General features: G+C 38.4%; 1 protein-coding gene across 1 annotated transcript; it reads left to right on the top strand.

Annotated features, from left to right (window-relative positions):
• Positions 1 to 1,881: 1,881 nt before the first annotated feature.
• On the top strand, positions 1,882 to 16,759 carry slc35b1 (solute carrier family 35 member B1). The gene is made up of 9 exons (XM_041266853.1): positions 1,882 to 2,524; positions 7,848 to 7,951; positions 8,448 to 8,578; positions 9,183 to 9,213; positions 9,792 to 9,952; positions 13,071 to 13,197; positions 14,008 to 14,114; positions 15,313 to 15,466; positions 16,563 to 16,759. Exons 1-9 carry the CDS (start codon positions 2,403 to 2,405, stop codon positions 16,613 to 16,615), a joined length of 990 nt encoding a protein of 329 aa, XP_041122787.1. The 5' UTR covers positions 1,882 to 2,402; the 3' UTR covers positions 16,616 to 16,759.
• Positions 16,760 to 18,675: the final 1,916 nt, after the last annotated feature.

Raw genomic sequence — 18,675 nt, 5'->3', positions numbered from 1 at the left:
GTCTTGACAGTGCTCCAAGGGATATTCAAGGCTTTTGATTTTTTTTTTGTTTTTTATACCCATCTCCTGAGCTTTGCCTTTAAGCAACTTTGTCCCAGAGTTCTTTTGAAAGCACCCTGGTGCTCATGGTTGAGTCTTTGCTTTGAAATGCACTACCTAGCAGAGGGAAACTAGAGGAACTGCTGAATTTATCCTGAAATCATGTGAATCACTACAATTTAACACAGGTGGAAGCCACTTAACTTGGTGTGTGATTTTGAAGGCGAATTGTTACACCTGAGCTCATTTAGGATTGCTATTACACTTATGCAACCAAACTATTTCAGTTTTTATTTTCTACAGATTTCTAGCATATTTTTTTCACTTGGAAGTTGTGGGGTAGGATGTGTAGATACATGAAGAAAAAAACTATTTTAATGCATTTTAATTCCAGGCTATAACGTAACAAAAGGTGAAAATTTTGAAAGGGGGTTTATAACATATAACATAATAACATTTTGATAATAACTGACTGTCTCTCAAGTACACGTGTAGCTTTGTTATAAACCCCGCCCAAACTCAACCGATTACCCCGCCTCTGGCAGCAAATCCATCCCATCTGGAACAAAGGGTCCCTTCACAGAGATCATTCTGTCGACTTATTTGGCATCGCCCACATTAGGTTGATGCTGTCCAATCAGCAGCATCCACATCTGGAGACGTAGAAAGGAGACATAGCAACCGAAAGCGTCTGTGTAAAAAAGCAGTCCCAAGACGGATGACGTAGGAGCTTTGTGATAATGCCTGAAAATATAGCTAAATATTTATTTGTGGATAAGTGGCTGGGAAAAAAGGCCACAAAATCCTCCAATTTAGTGTTAACAGAAGTCCCGGGAAAGCTGGGATTGCCCCAGTTTTCAGCATTAATGTTTTGTCCCGTTGAGAAACAGTAACATTGTTAAATCAGCGAAGTGAGGCGTAGTTTGTACAGGATTAACAGATTGAAAAACTAGCTACTTTTCTCCAATTCACTGATGCCTTACCAAATCTGAAGCCGTTAAAATAACAGAATATAATATCATAATTTTAAAATGTTACAGATTATAATAATTTATTGTTTACTTTCTTGATCTACTAGCATTTGATGAATATATATATATATATATATATATATATATATATATATATATATATATATATATATATATATATATTATTATATATGTCCAAATATCCATCTTAGAAAAACAAATATTAGCTATTACCATTTAAGCATATGATATTTACACACAATCAGAATTATTAATCAAATAATCCATAAAATTTGCTGCGCTCCGATTATTTAAGAGTTACTGTTGAAAACCTGGACAAATCCCAGTCTGGTACCCTTAAAACTAGTAGATTTTTTTTATTTTTATTTGTTTATTTTTTAAATCGATATGGGAAGGCAGATTTAAAAAAGACAAACATGTTTATGTAGTACATTGAGTAGATGGCAAATGCGTATATGATCTACAATAAATATATCCGATGCTTATTTATTTATTTATTTTTAAATTATGATTTGGTTTTTATATTAGATTGTTTTAACGACTTAAATTTGCTATTGTGTCAGTGAATTGAAAAAAATAAAACAAAATCCCCATTTTTCACTCTGGAAATCTCTTGAAGATAAAACTTTTCACAACCAGGACTGCAATTTATCTGGTCAACGTATGTGTTTGTGTGTGTGTGTGTGTGTATGTGTACAACTACACCAGTGCTATGACAATTTACGATCTTTATTTGAACTACCAATGTTCTGGATTAAAGACATCCTTGGTGTGTACAAAAAGGTATCATTTTTAAGTGAACAACACAGGCACGTTCCGAGCAGCCCCATCAGCGGGGTCCTACAACTGGTGCTGTCGCGGCCTCTGAGTTCCATCAGTGCGGAGATCAAGCTGCTGATAGACAGAGCTCTTTGACAGCGCAGCGGGACAGGAGGCTGTGGACCGGGACAAAAACAATCGGGAAAAACGCGCCGGTGCATGGGATCTGAGAGGGATCATTGGAACTAAGAACGGCTGTCCGCAGGGATCGACAGCTGACACATCGGGAGAAAAGTCGCAGAGCCCGGAGAGAAAAAGCGAACGAGTCGATCGAGGCAGTGGCCCCCTATTCGAGAAAGCCCAGCTACTTCGGGATTAGGTTCTGTTGATTTGCAAGAAGAGCCAGAGCGTGTGCGAGTGAACGGTACTCGCGATCAGGTGTGTAGGCAGTGGGATCCGAGCTGCGAGGCACCCCTTAGCCGGGGATACAGCGCCACCATTCAGGGACCAGCAGCAGGGAGAGTGGAGCGGGAGCCCGGGCTGAAGATAGCGGGGAGAGGGGATCCAGGGAGCGGAACTGTTACGATATCACTACCGGGACTCGTTGAGAGTATGACTGCAGGGAAGGGATCCGGGAAGACACCCGAGCCGAAGAGAGAGCGACTCCGACTACTCGTCTGCTTTTTAGGGGTTTTCGTCTGTTATTTTTATTACGGCATCCTGCAGGAGACGATGTAAGTAGCAGACTCGCAGTACGACGTTGTGGGTTAAGTAATTGGTCAGTTATTTATATTGTTTGTAAACGCATAAAAACGGCACACGAAGCACTATTTTGTACCTATATATATATATATAAATTATATTTAGGTTTATATATCGCTATTTATATTTCAACCCATTATACCAACAGTTTTCGGTAGTATAGTACTGTATATGGGTTTTAATTAAATCATCTAATTAAATACTAAATCTAATAAAAAAAACAATGTACGTTTATAACAGCATCGTGAAGTTGAAACGGTAACGACGCGTTGTTCAGCGCTCTATAAACTGGAGATTCTACACGTCATATTTTCCAAGCACCACTAGTGCATATCCTTCTCTCTTGCTGGACGCTGTGCTACTAAGCGTTTTACCGTGATTTACGTAAACCGTGCATTGTTTGTAGTAAGTTATCCCGCTGCTTATTTGTAGCGTGTGTGTTTTAGTTACGTCATCTGTAAACAAGACTGATTGATGATTTAATAAAAAAAAAAAATCAAGGCGCAGAGCTGTCGGCTACTCTTGGTCTTTGAGTCGCTGTATATTGCCTGCATAATTGTATTTCATTTCCTTAAACTTTTTTTTTTTAAATAGTAACAATAGCGTACTTCTTGAAGGCCATCAAAGTCCAGTGAAAAGCACTTAATAATAGAATCACCTGTTCATTGAATAAACCTGCATATGGTACTGAAATCATGCCGTTACTATCAATACAAGTCATATTTGCATTCACATAGAGCAGAAATATGAGACACTAATGTGGGATGATCAGGAATAGGCAGTACAAATTGTTTGGGTGATGTACTGACTCTAGAACATCAAAAACAGCATTGCATCTGGGAGCTGACTGCACAGAACCAAGACAAGCCCTCCCTACTCCATAATTACTCAAAGGCAGACCCCACCCAGGCTGTAGATGGTCACATGCGCAGGGAGTGCCACTGAGTTGGCACAAGATGCGCACCTTGTACCCTTTCTCAGGTTATCGGTGTCAGCATGACTCTATTCATAGTGTTAATCCTTCAGGCTTGAACAGAAGCCATGGTAACTGCAGTTACAGCCTGAGCAGTTTACATATCTCCTTTTTGAGTGTGTGTTTTTTTTTTTTTTTTTTTTTTTTTACTGTTTAGGTTAAAATCAAGTTTCCCCCAAATCAGTTTGAGCAGTCAGTCATTGTGATCTTTCATGCTCCAGGAAAGTAGTTTTTGTTGCAGGTACACAAGCTGCTCCCTCTCTGTGCACTAGAGAGCATTGCCACCACAGGCTGCCACTCCTACAATCTGGTTCTTCTACTCTTCCCTCTGTGGTATTTACTGTTTATTGAACTGGAAACACATATTGAGCTGATAAATTAACACACTTTAAAGAGACACTACACCTTTAAATGAATCCTCAAAGTTCGTCCCATAAAACTTGTCACTAACTCTCGGTTTTGCTTTGAGGAGGTGAAGCTGCAGTCAGCAGTATAACAGATTGTCTGATTGAGAAGATCTCCCAGTCTGTTCCATGGGTATTCCTAAGGGATCTCTGATTGACAATTTGGCACAGATTCACTGATTCTTATCTCAACTTCTCATTCAGTGTAATTGTTAACATCAGCAAAATAGGCAAAACTCGTAAAGGTTAGAGTTAGCGGTTTTATTTAGGATGCGAAAAATTCAAGTGCCTTTTTGCTCATTTTAAGGTAATGTTTTCCTGCTTTGAGTCCCTGTTGTAATGCGAGCGCCCTCTCTAAACGACGCCAGTCTTCAGCATGGTGTTTAGCATTGTAAGATGTGATAAATATTAGATTAGATTGTTTAAGATGGTGCATTGAAAAAATCAGTGTAAAGTAGGAACATTTGCAAAATTGCACAAGAGGTGCCTACACGGCCCTCTGTTAATGGTGAAACAGCTTCCATAGTCAATATGTCATTTTCAGATGTCCCTTGTGGAGCTTTGTGCTTCACAGGCACCAGTAGTGGCCATGCTTGCATCTTGCAAACTGGTCTGATTTGTTAGAGCTTGAGCTCTGAACAGGCAAAATTACAGGAAGCGTGAGAAAAGAAACCCTTATGCCTGTATGCTGTCTTGAAGCAGACCCCCCCCCCCCCCCCCCCACGTGCACAGCAGTTCTTGAGAAATAGAATGACTCCTAACGTCTCTTATTCACTGTGATAAGCACCTGTTAATATCTGTCATTTTTAAGTGGGATACTGTATACAGCTCACCTTTCCCAGCTCATTCAATACAGTGTGTATTTAGCTGTAAACCCTTCCAGACAATGGTGCATACAGACAGGCGTCTCATCCTGGCAGTTGTCTGTGTCAAGAAATTACTGTTTATGAAAACAAATACCATGAGCCTGATCCTTGTGATGCTACATGGAGAGTGAGTGAGTGTGTGCCAGTTTGAGACAACACCCTTTTAATATACTGGTGCAGATAGCACTTTAAGATCCAGCTTTAAATTAACTTCAAGAACATTTTTCCTGCCCCCTTTCCATAGTTGTTAAACGTTTCAGTGATTTTTGTGGTTTTCTTTGTGAGATACAGTTAGGCACTGAAGCATTGTTATACTTTATAAGGGAATGTTTTTAAGTTTATTTTATACTGTCTTTAGTGTAATAGGGTTTTTTTTTTTATTTTATTTTTTTACAGAATTAACAGGTTAAATGTTTAAATAATGTACACGTTTATCATTATGAGAAATTAAAGATGTTAAAAGATGATATTGATTAAAGATGGCACTTGCATTAAAGGATAGATACAATGTATATACAGCAGGGGTACTCAATTCCATTTTGTGGGGCCCACAGGGCGCTCAGGATGTGAGTACTGGTGGGGATTGTTTAAATGGTCATGAAAATCTGACTATCCAATCACACTTTACATACGGTAACAGAACGCTACAGCAGTACACTTGCACCAATCAGCTAATACATGTCAGAAATAACCACCTACTATGATCACCATTTAATAATAAAAATAGAAAGCAAATGTATTTTTCTGACAATATTCAAACGACCTCTTGCAAACAAATAATTATACAAATCCCATTAATGCTATTAAAACAGCATGTTATTCATTTTAATTTTATTAAAACTAGAAAATGTCCTGAAAATGACTGCGCAGCCAGCATTCAAGTTAACTAATGAGAGCAGGTCAATTAGTGACAGCTTTATTGATGTTGTAATATGCATGTTCTAGCTCCTATGTGTTTAAATGTAAATGAAACATTTCTAAATTAAGTAGATAGCATGACTGTAAACAGAGGGGGAAATAAACTTAAGTGCGTATCCACAGTGTAGTGTTTTGACAGGCGTGCCAGAGTTGCATTTCTTACTGTTGTCTGACAGGTTTTTTAAGCTCAAATAAAAGGTCTTTGACAGGCTCGGTTTCTTCTGCTAATTTCCTGTGACTGAACACTTACTGGTGGCAGCATTGCTATTTTTTCCTAAAAATACTTAGTTTATCATATGAAAAATAAAGAAAATATAGACATATGCACTTAAGTTTTTCATGTATTTCTATAATAATGGCAAACTGTTTCTCATTTTAAAACGTACAGCAGCTCCTCTCAACTTCCCAAGCCTTTCTATAATAAACTGGAGACAATAGTCTGGTGTTTTGCAAGATTACAAAAAAATGCTCTGACACCAAGTCAAACGTAATAGGTTACTCAGTCATATAATTGAATACAATACCTACGCTAAAGTACATTCCTAACACATTTAAATTAAATGAACACAAAAACTACTTTCACTTTCATGTTCCAATCATGTGCTGCACAATTTCCGGCTAAATCTAGCAAAATTAAGGTGATTTCCAATTCTATTTGTCATAATACTATACGTAAAACTGTAATATTCGAGAATAGGTTGTGAAGGCTTTACTTTGCTCCATTGAAATAAGCAGAGGATGGCAAAACTTAATTATACACTTTGTCTTGTGTGTATTTCAGGCAGAAATAGTACAAAAGTAGACCTTGTTTTTTTTTTTTTTTTTTTTTTTTTTTTTTTTAAGCTGTGCACACAAGGGAAAACTGTTTAGCTTAAATAAACGCTTCAAAAAATAAATGTAGGAAAGGGGGCGTGCCACAGAAAAAAAACACCATTTTGTTTTTTTGTTTATTACTCTCCTCATAATAGAAAATAGGATCACAACAAAACAAAAACATTGATCAGTATATGTAACATTTCCCTTGCTAGTTTGGCCAGTGTCTGGAAAGTGAAACATTTTCCAGTGATTTGCATTACCTGCATTCTGACTCGCCTCCCAAAGCATCACGTTGTTGGTGTTGTATTAATACCACACATCACTTGCCATTTTAGACAGACGGGGAGTTTTGCCTTCGAATTAATGTGCAGAAGTGTTTGTAAGAATATTCAGATAGTTTTTCGGCACTAACGAAAATACTATTGCCAAAATGAAATCTCATCAAAGTGAAAGCTTGTTGATCAGCTGACTTGTTCCTAATTAGGGTGCCAAAAAAAAAAAAAAACACTTGTTAGGGGACTCGAATACCCAGTAGATAGCGGCGACATTACAATCTTTCATATCAGCAATTTCAGCTTTTGTAATGAAGGACAGCTGACGCTCGACAGGCCAAAAGGAAGTCTGTCCAATTGGGGAGCCAATTGAGAAACCCTGGTATACGGCAATGATTGCCTGTAGACAATAATAGAAACATTTAAAATACTTTTTTGCTTGGGGTCAACCTCTTATTTTTGTTACAGTACGTTGTTGATGTACGGAAGAATCTGCACACTGAAAACCGTGAAGTGGCAACAGGAATCACTATAATGCCAAATTCATGTCAGTAGAATCAGTGCTCTTTTATTAGAGGAAGTACAGGAAAAAAAATTAAGTGCTGCGTTCAAACGTTTCAGTGAAATTCTGACCATCCTCTGTGCTCAGTTGCAGTAAATTAAAATAAACATTTACCCTGCACAAAAAAGTTCCATACAATTCTCTGCCATGCACATCCATTCACTTAATAGGTCTCAAATGTGGAATTTTGAAAGAAACACACACTGCTTCCTCTATTGACTGATCTGACCCAGAAGACACTGCTGGGGTGACACGATCAAGGACGTAAACCAGTAACAGACTTCCTGGAAGGCAAGGCAAGGCAAGCAAACTGAGAAATTCCGGCTGTCTGTTTTAAAATGTAAATACATGCTTGCTACAACATTGATTTATTTCAAAACTGCACATTTGAGAGCTATTTAGCTAATGGAAGTGTAGGATTGATGGATTTATTTATTGGTTAACTGCAGTTACTTTAAATACAATCTGTTCCCTTCATTGTCAGAACCCGTGGGGATTATGGGACGGGGGAGACGAAAGAGAAATTCAAGTACGCCACCACCCTGGTGTTCATTCAGTGTGTCATCAACGCGCTGTTCGCTAAACTGCGTGAGTATGGGGGCCAGCATTAATTATCTACTTTCTCATGTTACTAATATCTTACCTCACGCTATGCATAGCACTGAACAGTCATCTGGACTGGTCAGAACTATTTCTGGATCATTTGGTTGTTTAATATATATATATATAATATTATATATATATATATATATATATACACACAACACACCTATATACACACACACACACACACATACACTATATATATAAAAAAAATAAAATGATACTTTTTTTGTACACTGTATTTGATGAAATGACTAATCAGTTCTACTGCTTATTTTTGGAGATAACTAACTGTTTAATTGTAAAGTCAAAATAAAGAAATAAATGCAATAGGTGCACATCAACTGTTGGAACATGATTTGTGTAGTTACTACTGCACTGCTTCTTTTGCATGTTTGAAATGACAGATGCATTGTGACAGTTTCTGCACATTAATATTCTTTTCCTTGCGGGCGATGTAACCGCGCTGCCTGTCCCACAGTTATCCAGTTCTTTGAGAAGCCCAAGCCGGACCGCACTCGGAGCTGGCTCTATGGAATGTGTTCACTGTCCTACCTGGGGGCCATGGTCTCCAGCAACTCTGCGCTTCAGTTTGTCAACTACCCCACACAGGTGAGTGTGTCCCGGGGCAGCATGGGCTATCAGCTATCCCACCCGGGAGTGTGTCCCAGAGCACATTTATTCAATTTTCATTAAGCTATTAATTGCTATTTTTTTATAGTTTAATGAAACCACAAAAGGCATTGAGAAAGCCTTCTAGTCGTAACGTTTGTCATTTAATTTATTATGTTTCTTTTGTTATTTAAAAACCTGGAAGAAGGATCTAACTTAGTACACAGAGCTTACAAAACAATTCCATTAATACCAAGATACCAAGATATTTAGTGAGCAAGTTGTCTGAGTGTCCAAGTTATTCTGCAACAAACTCCCCTTCCGCAGTTGTGCTGCTTTCCTAGAACAAGGAGAACATTTCGGAGTGCCATTTTACTTGGGAGATGTCTTGCTCATTAAAATATCTGGCAAAGAGGAGATGATTTATCTATTCAGAGATATCAGGGTACTTAGTAAGTAAAGGATTTGAGTAAGGAAAAATGTGCAATACAATCTCCGCCCCTAGGCATGCTGTAAATCATGTGTTCTGGTGCTGTGTGTGTGTGTGTGTGCGTGCGCGCGTGCATTAGTGGGCTGCTTGCTCATGCTGTTTGTGTTCTTGCAGGTCCTGGGGAAGTCCTGTAAACCGATCCCAGGTAAGGAGTGCACTCTCACAGATCTGGAGCACCTAAACTCACTACTATACACACTGATGTAAAAAATTACTTCCTGGTGACTGCCTGTTTTATACAATGAGTTACAAGTGTACGTAACACATGTTTTGTGTTCCTAATATTTTGCCCAACCCCTGTACATTGCCTTAGTGTTATATTCACTACATCTTCCTCTCATCCAGTCCTTTTTCTATTTATGCATGCATGTAGAATGACTGGGGGTGAGGTATTTATTGCCTGTAAGTATTTTGCTTTCTTGTACTCTACTGTAGAGTCACTTCAAGACAGATTTAAAGAAAAATAATTCACTCAAAGTTGGAGCATTGAAACCTGGACGTGTGTTTGCAAGCAAATTAAGAAGCATTTGTTAAGAAAATGGTTTGTGCAACTTACTCTATTTGTGTTCCATAGTCTATCACCTGAAAAATAGCATTTCTAACATCCTTACAAGCAAAAATAACATAGTTTATGTGGTAAACTGTGTACTTGCACACATTTATATTTGTGTAGTGCAGGTATGTTCACATTAAAAGGGTCTCTCTCCTCTCCCCTCTGTGCAGTGATGATTTTGGGGGTTACGATCTTGCGTAAGAAGTACCCCATGTCTAAGTACCTGTGTGTGTTGCTGATCGTCGGTGGCGTGGCTCTGTTCATGTACAAGCCCAAGAAAGGGCTGCCCGGGACGGACGAACATGCTTTCGGCTTTGGGGAGATGCTGCTGGTAATCAATCTGTCTGTGTGTCCGTCTGTCTGTCTATCAATGGATCCACTCATTCAGTTCAGTTTTACTGCATGCATAGTTACACAGGAAGCACTACTGTCCAAAGAGAGCTGTGCATCTATGAAATGGCACAGGATACTAACAGCCACCATGTCTTCATGAGTGGGTGAGACATCATGAGCAGTTCTAGTACGTCAGATGCATGTTCACAATTTAGGTCTTGCAAAACTAATACATTGTGTAACCCATACTGATCTTGGGCATCAGTTGACTTGTCAGTGACCACTGACAAGCAACCAGGCTGTTTTATCAATTCCATAATATGCTGCTTGTGATACTGGGCAACTTTAGGAAAGTATTCACGTCTTAGCTGGGCGGATGAAGGAGTCGCTCCACCGTTTGCTACACTCTGTGAAGAATTTCCATAACTTTTGGTTGTCCAATTTTTCAGAAGGGATATTTGCGCAAACAAATGCCTCTGTCAGGTCAAAATTTAATAAGTGGACTTTTGGAATATGGAAGTCACCGTTTTTTGTTTCTTTGCAAGTAAAGCAGTCGCAGTACTGTTCTGGATTTCCGCCTTTCTCTTTTTGGTGAATCTAAATGCCTGTCAACAGACGAGTTTCGGTAGTGATCTACAGTAACGTTGCAGGACTTGCAGAACAAGAGCTTACCTCCATGGCTGTGTAAAACTCCTGCTGGATCTACCACATGATCTGCTGCAGACACATTTTTAGCCTTTTTAGAGACATCCATTTTCTTGTTTACAATGTGTATTTTTTTCTTAAAACTTTAATTTGGAATTTTAACCGTGTAATTCCCAAGTTGGTTGTATGTAGAAAAGCCATCAATTTATGGAACCATACACCATTGCTTTAACCAAACTCAAAACTGTGGATCTGGTTAGCAACAGATTTCTTGTTTCACAGACCCACATACCCACTTTCTTGGACCGCCTAATGTTACATTAGATCAGTGCTTACTGAGGTCTGTGAGGCTGCATTATAAACATGATGTGCTACAGCGGGAGGTAAATTACTGTATCGCACACGCAACACTGAATTGGAATTGTGATTCAGACTCTTGCTAAAGGTTAAGCCGATGCTGAATATACAGTAGATGCAGGAAAGGGGAAAACATTGATAGCAACAAACAGAATTACCAGAGACCAGCAAGTGATCCATATGACTGTGTGAGCAAGTGAAAGACCCAAATCCCCCACCCTCACCCCCAACAAGAAAAAAGGCTATAAAAGTTCAATTTTATTTATTAACAATTTAGACTGCATCTGCTTTTGCAGTGATGTTAACAACTTTTAAAATATATATAAAATATAAAGAAAATATATATAATCTCACTGCACAGCACTGTGTGCATGGTGAATATTACATGCAGGCACATAGCAGAGCTGTACAGTTTTGTTAATGTGTATGAAATACAAATAATTTTGAAATTATTTTTATTTCTTAAGACTATTGTAAAACTCGCGGTATTGGGCTAATTTCACGATTTCCACGCAGCCTGTGAAATCGTGATTTTCACAGGGCCTTAATCATGAGAGAGGTGGAAACATGCATGAAATACCAGGAAATAAAATTTATACATCAGAAGCAGCGAGGCCACTCTAAATAATGCCAAGAATCATAGAGGGGGATTACAGGGGGGCAAAGCTGTATGAATTTAACTCATTCCTGTATTATTATTATAATTATTATATTTTAAACTGCATTTTCATGTGATACCAATTAAGATGTCAGCATATCATATAAAAAAAAACAAATGGCTGAACGTTTACTTTAGAGTCTGTATTTTCTAAAACGCACTAGAGTCACTACTGACAGTGAGAGTCGCAGGAAGAAACAGCCATACTGCTCTCCCACAGAAGGGAATTGGGTTTGCCTCCCCACACATTTTGGACACAAGTCCTGCCTGTGCTAAGAATTATTGTGCTGAATATTTGAAGTTACGAAACAGCAACTTTTAAAAAACATTGTTCTAAACCAGAGGTGACCAACCCTGGTCATGTAGAGTGGCGGGCTCTTCTGGTTTTTATTTCATTTTGTTACTTCATTTAGCCATTGATAAAACCTGCAGGACTTGGGCTGTCCCGGACCAGGGCTGGAGACCCCTGCTCTAAACTATTTCTTTATTTTATTGCTAACTGCAAATTCCAATGTTTTACACAATAGTTCTTAGCATAATTTAAGAGTGTTAGAATTTGAACACTGCATTGAAAAGATAAGAGGCTCTCAGTCAGTTCTGTTGGGCAATACTTTGTTTACAAATGTCCCGGAAAAACAGGATGTCAACAGTGCGGAGATACAAAACAAGAGCAGGAAACCGTAATTACAGTAACAACCACAAGATGTCACTGTGTACTGCTTCAAAAATCCCAGACAATCCTGGCACAAAACCACAAACTTGCAGTAAACAACTTGAAATGTCATTTTAAATGTCATGGTGGGTTATTGCTTTCTACCAAAACTGTGTTGAAATAGCTGTTGAATGTTTGTTTTTTGTGGTCTATCTCTGTTTAGGATGCAGTTGATTATATGGGCATTCAAATTGGTATTTGTTCTTAAAATGGCTTGTGCTATTCAGTTGACGTTGTCTTTAATTGAAAACCTGGTGCAGAATGCTGCAGCCTGAGTTATTATAATCTGCATATCCTCCTCCATTCGTAGATTTCTCTGGTCATGGGCATTCCTTTGTTCATCAGGACCTAATATTGTGTTTAAAATCAAATACATACAAAATCATAATCATAAAAAATAATAATGTGTCGATATTGGGGATAACCTCAGTGTTGAAGTGGAAAAGTGATATGATTAACTTACTTAAAACTGAACAGCTTCTACAAGGACAGAAGAAATGCCTTCATCACAATGTGGAACGTGTTAATTCATTTAAACAAAAGGTGAAATACATGACTTTTGGCGGGGGGGCGGGGGGGGTGGATGAATCGGCTTACTAATGTTGTTATTTATAATATGTTATATTTTACATCAACTGAATATTTGAATAAAAATAATGAAACTGTAAGGTGCTGTGCTGTGAATGGTGATCTATGTGGCCGGTGCCATGATGTTTAAGTGGTGTGGTTTTGCCTTGGTTACAGCTGCTGTCCCTCACTCTGGATGGGCTGACAGGCGTGGCTCAGGACCACATGAGGGCGCACTTCCAAACCGGGTCCAATCAGATGATGCTAAACATTAACCTGTGGTCCATGCTGGTGCTGGGAGCTGGTGAGTGTTAATTAAGGCTACGATTTTGGCATTTTAATTTTTAGTACGTTTCACAGGCTCGGTGCGGCAAAAAAACAAGAATTCAACAAATAATGTAATTTTAACTACACAAGAGCTTTTAAATAGTACACCAAAACCAATAATGTAAAGACTATTGTTGATTTGTTGTACCCTATTAAGACACTGACTGGGGGTATTGCAACACCCCTAAACAATATATTAAAATAAATTAGTTCTGCACCGTGTAAAAGTGAGTTGATTTTGCCAGTGCTTGCTAGTCTATTAACTAGTTTTAAATTTAAAAGCATTTTTATTTTGACTTTATTGTTAGTTTTCACAATTACTAAATGCTATTGTGATCATTCCACTGTGTTATTTTAATGAACCAGAGCTGCATTTTAAGAATGAGTTAGCAAATGCCTAACGTTAAAATGTACTGCAGCTAGTAATCCTTTCCAATTACTTAAAATGAAGGACTATATAACAATAATGCTGTAAAGCATTTTCAGAAGGACTTCTTTGTTCATATCCAAGTTGATGAAGTGACATTGTAGATGCTATAACCAGTTACTGTAAATGAGATACTGTTTTAGAAGACAGATTTCATTAAGTAAACATGCATTTGAATGTTTTTGAAATGAAAAGTAGAAATACAGAACTGTGGCATTTTTCTTTGTGAACGTGCTTAGTGAAAAATGCCAATTCAAAAACCGTCAAAATCTATTAAGGTAGCACTTTGCAAACAAGTTTCCTTTAGTCTTGCTCTCGTTGAAGAGTCCTGTGCTGTAAGTATATCTCTGTGTCTCCCAGGTGTGGTCTGGACTGGAGAGGTGTGGGAATTCCTGAGTTTCACCGACCGCTATCCCAGCATTCTCTACAACATCGTGCTGTTTGGGCTGACAAGCGCACTCGGACAGGTAGGTCAACTGGGTGCTGTTGTCTAGCAGCAGAGCAACCTTGCACTCCTAGGGTGGCTGTGACAGTATGGGAAGTGGGAGTGTTTTTCTGCGGTGTACCCCCAGGACACACTGCCAAAGGGAATCTGGTTTCTTAGCTATTAAGACCTTGATCTGTGAAAGGAAAATACCCTGTCTATGGTACCAGATTGGTATGACACAAGCTCTCATGAACACGCTTAGCAAAGTGGGACCACTTAGTTTATTCCCAGCACTGTAATTAAAATGATCTCCCTTAAGTAGCTGTCTAATCAAATACATTTTTCCATGAAATGAAAATGTTGAAAAGTACAAAGCTTCACATTTTGTTTCCTTGTCCCTAATAATTATGATGGTTGCAGTCATTGAAATGTTTTTTTTTCTCACAATTACTCAAATGCTTTTTAGCCCTGCAAAACCTACAGTGCTCAACTAGAACTGAAGAGCAGCTTGTGATCTCCATCAAAGTGCTTTAACACACTCATCAGTTAAAAACCAATGCTGTACGAATCGCAGAATGATGGCAACATCAGGAAAAGCTATGATTTTAAATAACTGTAATTTTAAACCTCCTCTGGGGGTCTTTCTTCTGCTGAACGCTCCCAGGTAAAATTTTTCCAACTGAAAAATATATCTCTGGAGTACGTGGGATACAAACAAGTTAAAGTGATTCCAATTCCTGCCTTGTTACAGGTTCTTTTTCTTCTCTAATAGCAGGGAATGGAAGGACTGAGTAGCCTGAGAATTGTTCCTCTTTACACAGCGTGGAATAATTCATTGTGGTCTGCTCTGTAATTAGCTCTTCCGGATTCAAGGGAAAACCATGAACACAACTCTATCTCCGGCTGCTAATTACAGGCGCTGTGCTACGGGACTAATCGCTGTCCATCAGCTCCACGGTGTTCTGTACTCTGAGAGCCTCACTTGCATGTGTTCCTGTGTGTGCAGAGAGTACCCATACTGAACAGCCACGCCCATATTGATCCACTTGAAATGTCAGAAGGCATTCATTATTGAGGTCCTTTAGCCAGTCATTTGAGCCTTTTGTTACTAAAAAAAAATTAAAAAAAAAAAAAAAAAAAAAAAAAAAAAACAACAGTGTGAGAGTCCTGCTTGCTCTGAGTCTGTGCAGTGCACCTAGCTCTCTGCTGACCCGTGTCTTGTTCCCTCATTACTGCAGAGCTTCATCTTCATGACTGTGGTAAGCTTTGGACCCCTCACCTGCTCCATCATCACCACCACCCGCAAGTTCTTCACCATCCTCGGCTCCGTCCTGATCTTCGGAAATGCCATCAGCGGAATGCAGTGGGTGGGCACGGCGCTTGTGTTCCTGGGTGAGTCTCTGAGGACATTGCCTGGCACCAGATACAGGGCAGGATCGGCTAGTCATGCTACATGGTCATTATCCCAAAGAAAAACACACACATTCCAATTCTAAAATGATTACAGGGTTGGAAATAAGACTCCCATTGCATAGCAGTTCCTGATTTCACTATTAGTTTAATAAGACACATCTGAGCTTGTTACTTGTACACAGTGGCTATTCAAGTAATAAAACCTGGAATGGGTGGCACTGTTCTGCAGAGTCTTATTTCAATTCCTGGAATACAAAACTATTACAAGCCCCAAAATGGTAACTTGTCTGCATCCCCCCCCCCCCAAACAAATGATTCAAAATAAATAGATTTTATAAATTATTTTGGTAATTTTAAATATGTACAAATGTTTTATTTTGCAATTGATTTTTTTTACAATTATTTGATTTTGCAGTGCATATCAAACTCTCCAATACCTCACAAACCTTCAGAAAAATCTTACAATAAAAACAGCGATAAGTGGTATTTAAAATAGTGAGAAAATTGGTTTTACCTCCATGTTACCCCAAAGCATTAATACACAACACATTAATAACAATGAATAAACAATTGTACTATGGGCCTTTATTTCGTATTGTAAAGTCTTTACATAAGATCAGATTCATCTGTTGCAGTCCTACTAATAATGAATTACCAGATATACCAATTATCAATCATTCTTCTTCAAGGTGATGAAGATTATCAATCCATTGTCATAGCAACATCAGCATCAGTACAACAAACCTCAGCTATAGCTTCCAGTTTTGTTCTCAAATTTTATGTATTTAAATAAGTGTGTGTGTGTACATGATACATCACACCTGAGTCTGTATGGTTAAGTATAGGACTTGTTCATACAACTAAAAAGGTGGAACATTTTACTATTAAACTGCACGCTCCCAATAGAGGTAATTGAAAGTAATCTTACAGTCCAGGACTGGGTGCAGGGCTAGTGCGAGTTTCAAACCATGAATCTAAACACTCCCCTGATAAAGTAGCCGTCTTGATTTAGAATCTACCTGTGTGTGCCCATGTGAGCAAGACTAATGTTTTATTTTTGTTGTTTTTTTTGCAGGTCTGGGTTTAGATGCCAAATTTGGAAAAGGACCTAAAAAGACAACTCAGTAGAATCTAGAATCGGAACCCAAGGACTGTTTTATTAAAAGCAAGTTTTCCTTTTCAACCCTTCCTCGGTCAAGTCTGTAACTTAACAACTAGTTTTAGTTCAATTATTGTGACTTTTTTAAACAAAAAAAGGATATATATATATATATATATATATATATATATATATATATATATATATATATATATATATATATATATATATATATATATATAAACACATACAGTACATACAGTAATCTGTTGCATATCAGCCTGTCACATGTCAGCCCTAAGTTTTTCTGCCATGATCGAGCTCTTCAGCAACATTAGTTTATTATCGAACAGAGAAGATTAGTTCAGAGATTTTAGATCCTACCAAAGTTTTTGTTTATTGTGTTGTATGTGCTGGTAGTGTCACATGAGCTGTTCAGTGTGTTGGTATGTAAATCAATCCTGTCCGCCTGCGGGGCATCAACTTTAACCTCTGCCTCGATCTCCTGCCTGTCACTCAGCAGAGAATGCACGCCCCCATAATGCAGACAGCTGCTCTGTCACAAGCATTAATACCCTTTATCTTTCTAAACAAGGGATTTAGGGGAGCTCCCTAATAAAAGCTGAATCTCAGAACCATAATTGTATGAATATAGTAATTGTTACAGCTGTGTATAATGGGATTTAACAGGATTAATTTGTCCTCCTTTTTACATATCCACCCTTCCTCTGGTCCCAGCGCAGTCGGATATGAGATGGATTACTGTATTACGTGTGTGTTCTGTGTATCATTGTTAGGCCTTAAATAACTCCAGTGTTAGGTTTGCCAGTGTGAGCTCTCCTCTGTATCACGTCAGCCCGAGACTTCAGGGCACAAACAATTAAAGGAATTTGTGGAAAACGTTCAGATTCTTGCGTGAATTTGCTTGATGCCCACTCTGAATTAAATTCAGTCGAAAGCTTATTAAGCTGTTGAATATTCTTAGGAAAACCATGAGGACAGCTGTTTTTTCGTACGGATATGAGGTGTACATTTGAATCATGTCCCCCCCCACTATTTTATATTGTTTGCAATCCTTTCTGTTGCTCCAATATTAATATTAAGTTATCATTTGTCTTTAAATACATGGCATTGTGTGTGTATGCATACGTATGTATTAGATATATACAAAAACCGGGAAGTGGTAAGGGAAATGTGGAAAAGTAATTAAAATTACATATAAATGTTTAGCTATTAATTTCCTCTGATATGATCACAAGTCCATGCCTCTGTATTTGAGTGAGGAGAGGTGCATGCACTTACTCTTGGGACAAATATAAAACTAAAACTTGTATAGAAGCATAAAACACTATTAATAACACCACTAACTTGCTATGGATTGTTTGGGGTTTGTTGAACAAAAAGATATAAACTACAGAGCTGTGTAAGAAATGAAAATCCTTTGTATTTATACTGTAATTGTAATTTCCACACATAATCACATTTTAACACACAGCTGTGCACAAGGAGTATATGGAACTATGGGATTGCTTTTATGCTAAGCACACCTAGTTGCTCTTTAAGCTGTTCAATTACCTCCCCTTTAAGAAGCTTCACAGCATGTGCTTCCTGAGATCCATTGCATCTTCTGTGTTTCCCCCTAGTGGTGAAGGACCGCAGTGACAGGCTTACGTGCCCAGCAGCAAAGAGTTTCCCAGTGAGAACTTGAAATGTTAACCCTTGAAATAAAGCAGTCTGCCTTCATCCTAAGCAAGTAATCATGTATCAGTGTATCAGGATACAGGACCGAGAGAACCAGAGAGCTGCTGAACCAGAGATGGTTATCAGGATTTGCAATGTGTTGCCAAAAAAAAGCAATGTATTTCTGTTTCGGTATTCAAACTTTAGTTTCACAGACCCTGATCAGCAATAAACTTGGGCTATTACCAGAGGTAAAATTATAACTAGCGTACACTCGCTCCTCCTAATGTGACCACTCCCACTTTCTCAATCGCACCCCAAAATAATATAGTGACTCTCAAACCATTCCAACATTTAAAGACCTTGAGAAAGACTTCCAGTGGAAGCGTTTGTGATAAAATTGATCACA

Source organism: Polyodon spathula, chromosome 12, assembly GCF_017654505.1.
Source record: "Polyodon spathula isolate WHYD16114869_AA chromosome 12, ASM1765450v1, whole genome shotgun sequence".
In the NCBI taxonomy this organism is placed as follows: Eukaryota; Metazoa; Chordata; class Actinopteri; order Acipenseriformes; family Polyodontidae; genus Polyodon; species Polyodon spathula.
Note: the sequence above shows the minus strand (reverse complement) of the source record. Positions and strands in the feature narration are given on the sequence as shown.